At 33.6% G+C, this 14,922-nt stretch overlaps 1 protein-coding gene and 1 pseudogene across 14 annotated transcripts in view; both read right to left on the bottom strand.

Annotated features, from left to right (window-relative positions):
* The window catches only part of RAP1GDS1 (Rap1 GTPase-GDP dissociation stimulator 1), a 182,473-nt gene that overhangs the window by 85,994 nt on the left and 81,557 nt on the right, over positions 1–14,922 (bottom strand). For all 14 annotated transcript variants that reach the window (XM_063723544.1, XM_024245976.3, XM_024245972.3 and 11 more), the window contains one exon: positions 9,045–9,170. In XM_063723544.1, the coding sequence (XP_063579614.1) occupies positions 9,045–9,170 (126 nt within the window). The remainder of the gene's footprint in view (positions 1–9,044; positions 9,171–14,922) is intronic.
* LOC112133330 (U2 spliceosomal RNA) lies at positions 6,296–6,448 on the bottom strand (annotated as a pseudogene).

The following is a 14,922-nucleotide window of genomic DNA, read 5'->3' as shown; positions in this document are numbered from 1 at the left end:
AAACACATGGACACAGGAAGGGGAACATCACACTCTGGGGACTGTTGTGGGGTGGGGGGAGGGGGAAGGGATAGCACTGGGAGATATACCTAATGCTAGATGACGAGTTAGTGGGTACGGCGCACCAGCATGGCACATGTATACATATGTAACTAACCTGCACATTGTGCACATGTGCCCTAAAACTTAAAGTATAATAATAATAATAATAATAAAGGAAAAGTAAATGAATTAAGTCTTTCATTTCCCAAAGCACTAGTACCAAGGACACAGCATAAAATGAGGTTATGGCCCAGCATTTGATGGACACAGTTTTTGGTGTGCCTGCTGATACTAGTATTAATTTCTGTAGTCCAACGGATTTCTCACATTAGTTAAAATTGTTCAATAATTCTACTTTTTCAAAAACCCTTTATCTAATAAAGGCTCCATAAATGGCAATACATTTCCTAAAGAAATTACTAAAGCTTTCTTTACTCCCTATATTTTTATATTTCTGTATCATTTTATTAGCAAAAGACTGAATATCTTTATAGTTTATAAATTATAAAGTCATTTAACCCAATTATTTCCATAAAAGTTACCTAAAGTGACTTTTACATAGCATTTAGATAATAATGTATGTAATTTATTGTTCCAATTTATTACTCCAATTGTTCAAGATCAAAAGGTTTTATAAATATTTTAAATATAAAAGGTGTTTTTGTACCAAACTATTTCATACTTAAATTATGCTAGAGTACATATATATATATATATATATACACACACACATATATGTGTGTGTGTGTGTGTGAGCAAATGTATATATAGTTATGATTTAGAATTTAATCTGAACTGATGACAGCATAGTTTCTCAAAGGGTAAAAACATTTTACTCAGCAGGAAAAATGTAAATTATTCACTCTTTTTTTTTTTGAGACAGTCTCACTCTGTCACGTAGGCTGGAGTACAGTGCTGTGATCTGAAATCACTGCCTCCTGGGTTCAAGCAATTCTCATGCCCAAGCCTCCCAAAGCTGGAATTATGGGTATATGCCACCATGCCTGGCTAGTTTTGTTTTGTTTTGTTTTCTTTTTAAAAAGTAGAGATGGGGTTTCACCATGTTGACCAGACTGCTCTGGAACTCCTGACCTCAAGTGATCCACCTGCCTCGGCCTCCCAAAATGATGGGATTACAAGCATGAGCCACTATGCCTGGCCCTGAATTATTCACTTTTACGTAGCATTTATTTTTCATATTTCCTCACCGCCAAGGAAAATGCACCCTACTTGTAGCAAGGAAAAGGCTGATTAAAAGTTGAGAAAGTTCTCAGTACTTCAACTTGGTTACAAATAAGAAAATTTTAAAAATGTAAACAAAACCCTATTAAAAAGAGCAGAGGATAATATGTTGATAGGGTTTCAATAAGCAGACTGGAAATCTTATGTTTCACATATCTAAACTTTGACTTTAACAGGTGAAATGAGAGTGGTAAAGGTAAGGGGAAAAAACAGATTTAGACAAAAAATGTTTTTAAACCCCCAACTAGGCCTCTATAATTAGACTTTTCCCACCCTACCTAAGTCCTGTTAACGAGGAAAGGAAAATTCTAAAGCCATTCAGACTTGTGACTCAGAGAATGGGGGTGGGGTGAGGGGGGAAGGCAACCATATATGACTTCTTACTGAACCCGAGAAAAATCATCTAATATTTTTGTCATGTGCAATACTGTCTCACAGGTTGCCTCTACTTTCGTATCTATAAAATTAAGAACAATTACTCGAAATTACTATTTCATGTCTTCCCTAAGACATTAGCTTTTTATAACACAGTATTTGGAAAGTAATCAAGCATGGGGAAAAAAGCAGTAATATGTGTTCTTTGTCCTACAATTTTAAGGTAAACTTTATAGAATCTTGGATTTCCAAACACCATTTAATAAAAGAGGGATTTAAATTTAATACCAAGTACAAAAATGGAAAGAACATAGTTTCTCAAATTGTAAACTATCTGAAGAGATAGAGTACTTTACATTGCTTAAATAAACCTGGCGCAGCGCTATGCAACAACCAGCCAAACTGATAATAAACTATTTGAGTACTGTCTCTCACTTCACATTATAATTTCATTCTCTCTGCCGCAGTCACTATTTACCACACCACACCTGGCCTCCTGTAATGGCTTCCTGATATCTCTGCCTCACATCTCTGTCCATTCCAATTAGACTATATGATGCTGCAAAACTGAAAACATCAATTTCTTCAAGTTACTTTCAGAGGCTCCTTCCTGTCCTCATATCAAAGTCAAAGTAATTCCTTAGCCTACAGACATTTTAAGTGCACACTATACATTAATGGATGCACAATCAAGATCTCTACCACAACATACCTATATTACTATTTGGCTATTTTTAAAAATCGTATCTTCATGATTTACATGTCCCACAGTCCCAATTCTGAACTTTCCCCCAAAACCACAAACTTCCTACCATCATTTTGGTGTTGACTTTTATTAACAGATGAGCTTTACATCTACCTTACTGGGAAGATAGAACTATACCCAGAAATACACTTTTGAGTGCCCTCTTTACTACTTAAAGGTTTTTTTATACTTCATTTATCTTCTGTCTTTTATTCTCTACGGCAGAAATATCCTTTCTCATTTTAATACCAACCTGTTTACTTGAGTTCATAATTTCACTTTTTTTTGGTCTATAATATTTCCCTATCAGTTATTCCCTTTCTAAGAAATTTACTCTGCTTTTGTCCCTAGGTCCTAACCCAAGAAATATGAATTCCCACTCCTTAAATCTTATTTTAGGGCTGTTAGGTTTTTGTTGATTCTTTTCCATAAAAGTCCAATTTGGAGGGACAAAAAATTACAGGCAATTTTGTCTTTTACATTAATTGCACAAACTCATTAAAATTACTGCTGTGAGCTATGCTTTAAAATTTTATGTGTATGCCTGCTGCCCCCACCTCCCACCTCAGGTACTGCTAAAACAACAAGGTCATTTCCCATAGGGAAGAGAATATATATGCTTTCTGGATAGGTGAGGTTTTAAAACTTTTTATTTAGAAGTAATTAGAGGCTCACAAGAAGTTACTTAAAAAAAAAAAAAAGCACAGAAAGGTCTCATGTACCCTTTATCCAGCTTCCTCTAACGGTATGGCATAACCAGGACACTGACATTGCTACAATGTCAGACCTTATTCATATTTCATCAGTTTTTACATGCACTGGTGTATGTGTATGGGCATGTATGGTTCTAAGCAATTCTAACATATGTACAGATTTGTGTACCACAACTAAAGTGGTATTTTAAAATACTCACTTTCATGCTAGTCAGGTTTCCATCAAACTGATAATGGGCTCAAAAATCAGAGATAAACATGGTTTTTGGTCTCAAGAAATAGAACTTGGATATATCACACAACATAGAGAAAAGGATAAAGTACAATGAAGGGAAACCAGAATTGTATTCTGGTTTTAAACTAAACTAGGAAATATATTCAAGTCAAAATTTCTTCAAATTTTTAAACTGAATCCTTTAAGCAAGTTTAACCACCAAAAAACAACACACTCAGGATATACTACCCAAATAAAACTACCTTCTGTAAAGTCTTCAGTATTATTTCCCGGATTCTGTTGAAGATTAGTACAAGAAACAATCACATGGAAAACATCTGGGCAACTTTTGTAGAACAGTCACTAGGTACACTATAATGCCAGTAAATATCCTTACACATTGTAACTAGGTATGTGCACAGAATCATCTAGGGAATTAATGACATCCTGGTAAGTCCCTCCTACTATTTTGTATCAAAAGTTTTTTGTTTGATTAAATAACTAAAATATTCCTTTTTATCATAAAATAAAAATTACAAGGCATATCAAGTTATTTTTTCACATAGGCTGCCAAGAAGCTCAAGTGAAATCAGTGCTGATACACAGTTAAGCATATTATCCCTGCTTCCCACCAGATTTATCTTTGCCTCTCTTTATATGGCTTCTGGCTTTTATATCTTTATGGAAATATCTTTTGTATGTTACTGTATGTATTACATTGAGTCACACACACTTTTTATACTTAATCCACCCAAGCTTACTTTACCAAGGAGGAAACTAAAATCAGAAAAATTAAATGACAACTTAGTGAATGGTAGAGCTGGAAATCACATTCATTTGCAATATCCACTTTCTAGCGGTTATATTAAAATTTTATATATTTATAATTATATTAATTTGTAAACAAATTCTTTTCTAAGCAATGCACTATTTGGTTCATTTCTTAAAAAACAGCTACAGTTAATATTCTTATTTATTTTCATTCTGATAAAAAAACATATTTAGTGTGTGCTCTGTAATTGTCCTCAAGTTGTGTTCCTTTGTTCATTTTATTTTCTCTACCATTTAAAAAGCTCTTTAATGGCATGTGCTTGTTTTTAGAGCTTATGATAGTGTTACAAAACAACACCTACTTCAATCTATATTAGAATGTCTTTATAGTGGAATGCTTTCATGTGATAATAGTCATAACTACTATCTCTAAAAGTAGCAGTAACATATTGTTTATTCTTATATACATGATGTACTTTAATAAACTCATAAAATACAACAGATTGAAAACTGAAGAATCTTATTTTTATGCTACTTATTGACTGATAATTCTATTTTATTCTAAAACTGAATAACACAGAAAATAGGGTAAATACAAAGACTTGCATGAGACTTTAATAACATACCTAATATAACTCATCAAATAACCTAATTGATATCACTGAAATAAACATTTATTTTAAATGTTGGATATAAATAGTTCCCTTTTGAATATAACTGTTGCAAATATACTTTGATTACTTTGGCAATTCAAAGTATGTCTGCATCATATTAATATATACTTTTCTGACCAACTTACATGATAAAATATTGTACAATTATTGGTAACTATTTTTCAGTATTTGCAGTAAGAACTATGATTCCTTCTACACTATTTTTATATAAAGAATTTTTATATAAAAATAAAGCCTTTATATTAAAATAGTGTAGCACAAGAATCGCCAATATACAAACGGATACATGCATATGTTTCAGCATTCTTCCCATTTATACTTGATGTCAATGAATAAACAATATTTCACTTCATAAACACTGGCTTTGGCAAGCCTGATTACTACCTCATTTTAATATTTACCCATCGGCAAGGAAGAATATAGCTTTTTATCTCATGTATGATAGCATATCATATAAGCTTAAGTGTACATATCTTTCCAATAATAGTACCAGTTATATAATAAGCATTCATTTTATTTCTATAAAGAGGTATATTTGTTTAATTTTAAAACATTTTTATTTGATTTGTACATTATTCTTCCTTGGTGTATAAAAAGGCACAAATATTTAATTTCACGTAATCATTTTCTTCCAGCCTCTACTAATATCTCTTAACCAGTAGATCAAGTAACAATTATTTCCTGACCTCAAGCAGTAATATCCACAAACAGAACACTAGTCTCAAATCACCAATTTATCCCCAGGAATTATAAATACAGGATGGGAATTTAACATAAAGCTTTTTAAAACTATAAGGCCATTTAAGTATATCAGCAATTTAAAATGTGTACAGTTATATAAACAAATCAATAAAATGAGGAATGCCACAAAGACAGCTATATAAGAACATAATCCTCTTTTTTATAACACCTTTGAAATGGAAGTGTAAATAGGCCAAAGGCATGCATTTCTGAAATATAATACTACTGCACTTTAAAACCACATTCCCTGGTGTATCCCATCAAATGCACAATTTTGATTATTTCCTTCCAAATTGAAATACAACTTTCCTTTCTTCTCTGATCTGAAAGATGTCAAACTTCTTCTCATAAAAAGAGTTATTTTGGCAAAGTTAAAGGGCAGAAGAATTTTAAAATATTGCTTATATCAGAAGTCTGTTTGGATACTTCGAAAGAGAAATCCATAAATGAAGTGACTTGCAGCTCTCTGGAAGAAAAAAGACCAAGCATTTTAAATGAAAAACGTTCCCAGCCAGTGAGTGATTCTTTCATCTCTATATGCAAGAAGGAGACTGGGATTCGAAAAGTTCATCAGCAACAAAGCTTTACTCCGTCCCATTTAGCGGTATGCCAGTCTGTTACCTCATGTTAGGACTATATAAGGCCGTTTTCTTCCATTAGGAAAAGTTCCTGAAATGGGCACTGTCAAGGCTGGTAAAACTGAAATCTGACCTAGTTTTTCTCCAAAGATTTCCACAGATTTTATGATAATTCTTTCTACAGTTGGAGCTCACCTCCTTTCAAATACACTATGCTAACTGAAATATGCTAGCGAATGCTTTACTTTTCATGTGTCAAAGTAAAAATCTATAGAACATGTATGAATTTCTCAAATTTTTATTTCCAATAGTGAATTCTACACTTGATCTTAGCCAAAAGGCCAAGAAGTCATCCAATAGTGAATTCTTTATACTACTTTCTATTTACATCAACTTTACTATCTACTGTAAGCCTACTGTCATCCTGAATAAACCTATGTTAAGAAAATTATTCATTTGGAGTACAATAATAAAATGGAAATCAACTGATTAGCCCCATAGGTAAGTTAGATAAAACACAAATATATGAACTCCTTAAAACATACTTTATTTGAAAGAAAAAGATCCTTTGTATTGATCACAAAGCTATCATGTAGTTTTCCATACTCCTTTTAAAAATGAAGCATTACATTCCCGAGAATGAAGAAGGTTGATGAATTAAAATAGAAGCCACTAAAAACTTGTTTAAAAAGGAAAAATTTCCAGTTGTCACAAAATAAAATGAGAAATGCATTTCAAGTAAATTCCCAAATCAACCACACAACATCACATTTACAAGGCTTTTACATTATTCTTGTAATTCAAGTATAAACACTGTAATTGTCCTGCAATCATTCTAGAAAAATCACAAAAGTTCACAGAATTTAATTTTGAATAAAAGGGTAAGAAAGCATATAGTCTATGGAAATTATATGCATATGAAAGCATGGCACAATAAATACATTTTCATCACATGATTTATAGTAAGTAATGAATCACTTCTTACATTTATTCACTTGTAAGACTTCAAACTTCATTTTCCTGAACTAAAGTTTAAAAGTATAAAAATATGGGCTGTATTTACTATGCTTTATTAATCATTTAGCTATGACGTCCATTGAACTAAATGAGGATAAATTGGTTATAAATATTCATAATAAAATGAAAAATTAACTTCATAACTTAAAGGATATCCATAGAACTTTATATTGTATATCCCATAAGATAAAGTAAATAGATATGATAAATACTACAATAATGGACTTCAGTTTCATCAAAAGAATAATCTTAACTAGACATTTATTACCCTAACTTCAAGGTTCTTTAGAATACACAGGAAATAAAATTACTCTATGCCCATAAAAACCAAAGCAATATGAGACAAAATATCACTGTGTATATTTCTATTTTATTAATAGGAAAAACTCCAGGACAAAAGTTCTCAAAACAGATAATATTCTCTATGTTCAAACAATGTATAATTCAAGAATAACTAAAATGAACAAGGTTTAAAGAATACTTTTGGTACCCTTAAATTCTAGTAACAAACACAGAAAAGTAAGAATAAAAACAGTAATAATCAGTACTCTCCAAGTACATGCCACAAATCTTTGACTATTACTCAGCTGAGGTCTAATATATATTGCTAAAATTAATCATATAAATATATAATAAACGATTCAGTCTTGAAAGTTGATATTATAAACTATGGTGCTTAATAAAAATCCTAAATATGAAAACACAATATTATAAACATAAAGCAACAGAATTTTGTAAATAAAGCTAATACCCTATGATAAAAACAACTGGATTGAAGGAGAAGATAAGCAGATTTACAGGCTATATTGGGGACTGAAAACTGAAGTTAAAATTCATATTAAGACATCTATGTCCTTAGATTCATTACTGATATTTCAATACTTATGGCTATTGTAGCTCCTGTTTCAGAAAAAGTAAGAAAAGGAGAATAAATGAGGCTAGCTTTACCACTACTGCTATATATGAGTTATAACTACAGTTTCCATCTTTTTTCCTACTTCTTTCTTATATCATAAATGAATATATTTATGTCCTTTCTTTCTGGCTTATATGCATAAATCACTTTTTGAAGGACTGCCTGTCATAAAAGGGCCATATCTTTTGTGTTATAACAAAATATAACTCATCTGAGTTAAACACTCAATGGGGAAAATAAGCATTAAAAGTTATCCTAGTTATAGAAATAAAACTAAATTCCTAGGAGGCATTACAGGTGAATGATAAAATACGTGTTTTGGCTCAGCAAATTAAATTCTAAGGAAAATCAGAATAAGCCTAGTTAAGCTAAATACACTTAAAATTTTTTTCTGTATTTTGTTTATATGTAGAAAGGGGAAGTAGAAATTGTTAACGCTGTTACAATATACCCATACCCCAGTTCTTGCTTTCTTTTTGCCTAGTAGAACAATATATTATAGAATGTGGTGAGGATGACAATGATATAATGACAAATAGGAATGGAGTCATGCAAATGCAATGGGCCAATCTAGCTTTTGAGAAGAGAATGGTTTTTATGACAGGTTTTACTGAACTGCAAGTAATTAAAAATGTATTTGGACAGACGCAGAAACTTTAAAAAACTGTGTCCATAAGCATTCCCATTCAGAGATAATATTTCAATGAAACCTAATTGAGAAGATGCACATATGTATTTTTTCTAAACTTAAAGCCCCAATTTCTTAGAAACTGACTTAATTTCCTCTGAAAATATCATTTGTGATAACAGAGGAAAACATTTCATTTCCTGTGATTTCTTAGATAAGAATACAATGCCCTGAATCTCCATAAATTCTGCTAAATAAGCAGTGCTAAATCATGCTGGCCCATTTTAGTGTTTTAGCCTAGAAAAGTCACTGCTAACACCAAAGCAGATTAGTCTGAATATCATAATTTTTAAAAATGTATGTGTATTATTGAGATGTCAACACTTACGGCTATCGTAACATATGTTTCCTAGAGCCCTGCCCGTTTGAAGCAGCACTTCCTGGTCTTTGCTATTTAGCAGCTGCACCAGTGGTGAAATCAATCCAGCATCCACACATGGAATTCGCATAAACTCTGAAAATAAGAGACATATTTAATTAAAAATCTAACGATTCACAATTTACATAAATCACCTCCCCTAATAAAATAAATACCTACTTTTAATATGTGGTATTTAAAAGCCACCTTGAAAAGGTGGCTGAATATTTGAAGAGTACATTTCTGTACAAAAGTACCCTGTTAACAGCCCTACTAAAAGTTTCAAAAAATACACAAAACTGAGTGGGGTCATATTTTTGTTTGCTGACAGTCTCTGCCCTAAACCAAAGAGATTTTAATTAACTTACATCACAACTAATTTATCACTATCTTCTCGTAATAACGATGTGCTTTGGAAGCAATATGTGTGATGATGGAAACAATGGCGATGTATTTCTATGAGCCTGATAATTAAAGTACTACAGTTACAAACTAAGCCATCATATTGCCTAATTTTTCACTATGTTTTCTAAAAAAGCCTATATATATATAAAAATATAAATATATATCTATAAATATAAATATATATATGTATAAAGGTTTCAGTGGACCATTAAAAAATAGTATGTCCTTTTTGATTGGTAAGAGGTGGTGGAATCATCCTCTTCTTATCTTCACTCCTGTCCTTTATTAAAATCCATTTTATGGCTCACTCATATCTGCTGCTATACCCATACATTTACAGGTCTAAAGAGTCAAATGTTAAGATTTCTTAAATTTCAAACCCATTTTTTCCTTATTTTTATGGTATGCCATTCCCTATGTATTAACTCCCCATGATACCACCACAGTCATGATTGGACATAAACTTTTTTTTTTTTTTCAGCGTCTCATGATGGACCACTACAAAACATAAGGAAGTATGTAAATGATGAAATTTCTCCAATAACCAATAACTGAATTACCTTTTTGGACATCACAACTCACCTTAAGGATGTTCTGGTCAATAAAGTTAATTAACAAAGAACTAATCTATCCATCTATAACCTGTCGTACTAAAAAAATCACTACCTTTTCACTCTATCAAGATGGTCTACCCCTTGGTTTGTTCCACAGGTACCCTCATAAGCAATCCTCCCTCTCTTTCCCCTCATTTTCAAATTCTTAGAGCATACCATATAGGTTATTCTGTCAGCTGTCACCTCTGAGACAACTTCTTTTCCTCCTAAGATAGCTGTAAATCACAGAGGTATTCCTGTCTCCCGAAATAAACGAATTAATTCCTATCATCTCTTTCTTACTTATTACTCTACCACTAAAAATCCCCTGTAATGTAAACTTCTAAGACTCAGATTATCTCCTATCTCAACAACTAACCTTTGAGATTATCATTGATGTTATCAAACTCAGTAGTACTAAGTATCCTACTACTCATGTTAAGAAAATGAATTATGCTGTACATGTTCATGAATTCAATGACCATCTATAGGAGATGACACATCAATCTGCTTATCTACCTCTTTAGTTAATGGTTACTTTAGACCCTTCATAGATTTCAAATCTTTTTCTTCTTGAGACAAGGTGTCACCCTATCACCCAGGCTGGAATGCAGTGGCATGATAATGGCTCACTGTAGCCTCGAACTTCTGAGCTTAAGGGATGCTCCCTGACCTCAGCCTCCTGAATAGCTGGAACTACAGGTGTGTACCACCAACCCTAGATAATTTTATTTATGTATTTATTTTTGAGACGGAGCCTTGCTTTGTCACCCAGGCTGGAGTGCAATGGCGCAGTCTCGGCTCACTGCAACCTCTGCCTCCCGGGTTCAAACGATTCTCCTGCCTCAGCCACCCGAGTAGTTGGGACTACAGGCAAGTGCCACCACACCCAGCTAATTTTTGTATTTTTAGTAGAGACGGGGATTCACTATGTTGTCCAGGCTGGTCTTGAACTCCTGACCTCGTGATCCACCCACCTCGGCCTCCCAAAGTGCTGTGAGCCACCACGCCCGGCCAATTCTTTATTTTTTTTATAGACAGAATTTCACTATGCTGCCCTGGCTGGTGTTGAACTTCTAGGCTCAAGTGATCCTCCCATTGTGGCCTCCCAAAATGCTAGGATTATAGGTGAGAACCACCAGCCCTGGTCTAGATTTCAAATCTTAAATTAACATGCTACCAACTCATATTAAAGACAGATGTTCATTATCCTTTTCACTGAACTATGCCTGGTTCCCAACAGTAAGATGATTTCATTGACTACTAAAACAAGAAATTTAGCAACGGTCTGATTTGCACTCATTCATAAATAAAACTTGTTTATCTTATTATTTTGCTTGTTTTGTTATTGCTATTCAGGCAATGGCAACATTGAAGAATTACTGTGTTTCTTTTATGTTTTGCCTATATGATACCAATCTTTCAAAATTTGGACTCTACAATCAATAGCTTCAAGTATTCTTGGAATAATAGAGAGTAAATAATTATAGAAAAATTGTGGAATCAAAACTCTTTGGAACCATTTTTTACTCAAAAACATATAAAGATAAAAGAAAGCTAATATATTCCTCAGCTTTCAGTCACTGTCAGTCTCTGGATAAAGTAAAAAAGAATTTCTTCTAAAACTCTTTTGCTTTTCAGCTAATTTACTTTTTTAACCAAAGAGTGGTAGTCCTCACTAGCTAATTTTAAAGACATAAAGTTATCATGCTTCAGGCAAATATATTAAAAAAAAAAACCAGGGATGTTTAAGAATATGTTTAAAATGTGCAAAAATCATAAGCATTCTTATACACCAATAACAGACAAACAGAGAGCCAAATCATGAGTGAACTCCCATTCACAATTGCTTCAAAGAGAATAAAATACCTAGGAATCCAACTTACAAGGGATGTGAAGGACCTCTTCAAGGAGAATTACAAACCACTGCTCAACGAAATAAAAGAGGATACAAACAAATGGAAGAACATTCTATGCTCATGGATAGGACAAATCAGTATCATGAAAATGGCCATACTGCCCAAAGTAATTTATAGATTCAATGTCATCCCCATCAAGCTACCAATGACTTTCTTCACAGAATTGGAAAAAACTACTTTAAAGTTCATATTGGAACCAAAAAAGAGCCCGCATTGCCAAGTCAATCCTAAGCCAAAAGAAAAAAGCTGGAGGCATCACACTACCTGACTTCAAACTATACTACAAGGCTACAGTAACCAAAACAGCATGGTACTGGTACCAAAACAGAGAGATAGACCAATGGAACAGAACAGAGGCCTCAGATATAATACCACACATCTACAACCATCTGATCTTTGACAAACCTGACAAAAACAAGAAATGGGGAAAGGATTCCCTATTTAATAAATGGTGCTGGGAAAACTGGCTAGCCAAATATAGAAAGCTGAAACTGGATCCCTTCCTTACACCTTATACAAAAATTCATTCAAGATGGATTAAAGACTTACATGTTAGACCTAAAACCATAAAAACCCTAGAAGAAAACCTAGGCATTACCATTCAGGACATAGGCATGGGCAAAGACTTCATGTCTAAAACACCAAAAGCAATGGTAACAAAAACCAAAATTGACAAATGGGATCTAATTAAACTAAAGAGCTTCTGCACTGCAAAAGAAACTACCATCAGACTGAACAGGCAACCTACAGAATGGGAGAAAATTTCTGCAATCTACTCATCTGACAAAGGGCTAATATCTAGAATCTACAAAGAACTCCAACAAATTTACAAGAAAAAAACAAACAACCCCATCAAAAACTGGGCAAAGGATATGAACAGACACTTCTCAAAAGAAAACATTTATGCAGCCAACAGACACATGAAAAAATGCTCATCATCACTGGCCATCAGATAAATGCAAATCAAAACCACAATAAGATACAATCTCACACCAGTTAGAACAGTGATCATTAAAAAGTCAGGAAACAACAGGTGCTGGAGAGGATGTGGAGAAATAGGAACACTTTTACACTGTTGGTGGGACTGTAAACTGGTTCAACCATTGTGGAAGACAGTGTGGCGATTCCTCAAGGATCTGGAACTAGAGATACCATTTGACCCAGCCATCCCATTACCGGGTATTTACCCAAAGGATTATAAATCATGCTGCTATAAAGACACATGCACACGTATGTTTACTGTGGCACTATTCACAATAGCAAAGACTTGGAACCAACCCAAATGCCCATCAATGACAGACTGGATTAAGAAAATGTGGCACATATACACCATGGACTATTATGCAGCCATGAAAAACGAATAAGTTCATGTCCTTTGTAGGGACATGGATGAAGGTGGAAACCATCATTCTCAGCAAACTATCGCAGGGACAAAAAACCAAACACTGCATGTTCTCACTCACAGGTGGGAATTGAATAATGAGAACACTTGGACATAGGAAGGGGAACATCACACACCAGGGCCTGTTGTGGGGTGGGGGGAGTGGGGAGGGATAGCATTAGGAGATATACCTAATGTAAACAACGAGTTAATGGGTGCAGCATACCAACATGGCACATGTATACATATGTAACAAACCTGCACGTTGTGCACATGTACCCTAGAACTTAAAGTATAATAATAATAATAAAGAATATGTTTAAAATGTTATATATATTATGTTGGAGAGGCTTCAGAATGGCTGACAGTCATCCTTCTTCAAAGGGGTTCCTACTACCTATACCTCTACATTCACACCTGCTATCTTTCACAGCTGCCTGGATTCTGACTCAATAGCCTAAAAGATGGTCTACTTTGAAAGATTTCCTAAAAAGAACAATGGCAATGAACTTAAAAAGAAACGGGCAAAAAATCAGATTCTCTCTCTAGGCAATTTGAACTAGGAGAACTGAAAATTTTGGTTCGGGGAAGGGGGCAGTACTGCAAGGGAAAGAGGCTGAAACCAAGATACATGCAGAATGACAGTGAATAGAAATCAACGTTAGTGGATGCCATGATGCTGTAGAAAGCAGGAGCCATTAAGTGTTTCTGTATATGTGTATTTGCCTACACAACAGAGAATTCACTTTTTTTTCTTTGCAAAACACGTATAGGTTAATGTAGAAATTCAATACAGAGGTTCTAAGGAATAGGTACTGCTCTATTTCAATATCAATAAAAATAAAAAGTTGATTTCCACCTAAGACTAATGTTTTTATGTTTTTCCCTTTGACCGTAGTAATATATTCATTAAATAATTGTTGATTATTTCTATTCTTTTGTAAATTTAGTGTTAACACTTAACTTTCTTGCTTTTACTTTCTCAAACCTACTTGAATTACACATTCATTCAGCAGCATCATAAAGTACAGGCTGTGATGAAAATTATTTTCTTTTTATATATACCAAGATTTATATCCCCCTCACATATCCTCAAATATTAAAAAACCTAATGTCTACTTTTTCCACTTTTACCTACCTGAAGAAACTATTTTATTAAAACTCTTTTAAACCAAAATTTTCAAGCCAAATAAAAACACTGAGTAGTAGAGTCCACCTCAGTGTTTATTAGACTAAATCATAACATATTCATGTTTGAATTTTCTCTAATAACTTCCCTGTATTAACTCTTGGCTTTTTATATTTTTCCTTTGAAAAACAAGGAAAACTATGAGGCATGAATAGAAAAGAATGAGTGACTTTTATATGTGGGTTGTCAAACTGACATTTATAGTTTTCACTCACACTTTGTACTGCCCTTGTTTTTAAAGAAAGTACTGGCCGGGCGCAGTGGTTCACGCCTGTAATCCCAGCACTTTGGGAGACCAAGGCAGGCAGATCACGAGGTCAGGAGTTCGAGACCAGCCTGGCTAACATGGTGAAACCCCGCC

This window comes from Pongo abelii, chromosome 3 (genome assembly GCF_028885655.2).
Source record: "Pongo abelii isolate AG06213 chromosome 3, NHGRI_mPonAbe1-v2.0_pri, whole genome shotgun sequence".
In the NCBI taxonomy this organism is placed as follows: domain Eukaryota; kingdom Metazoa; phylum Chordata; class Mammalia; order Primates; family Hominidae; genus Pongo; species Pongo abelii.
This window is presented reverse-complemented; position numbering and strand designations above follow the sequence as displayed.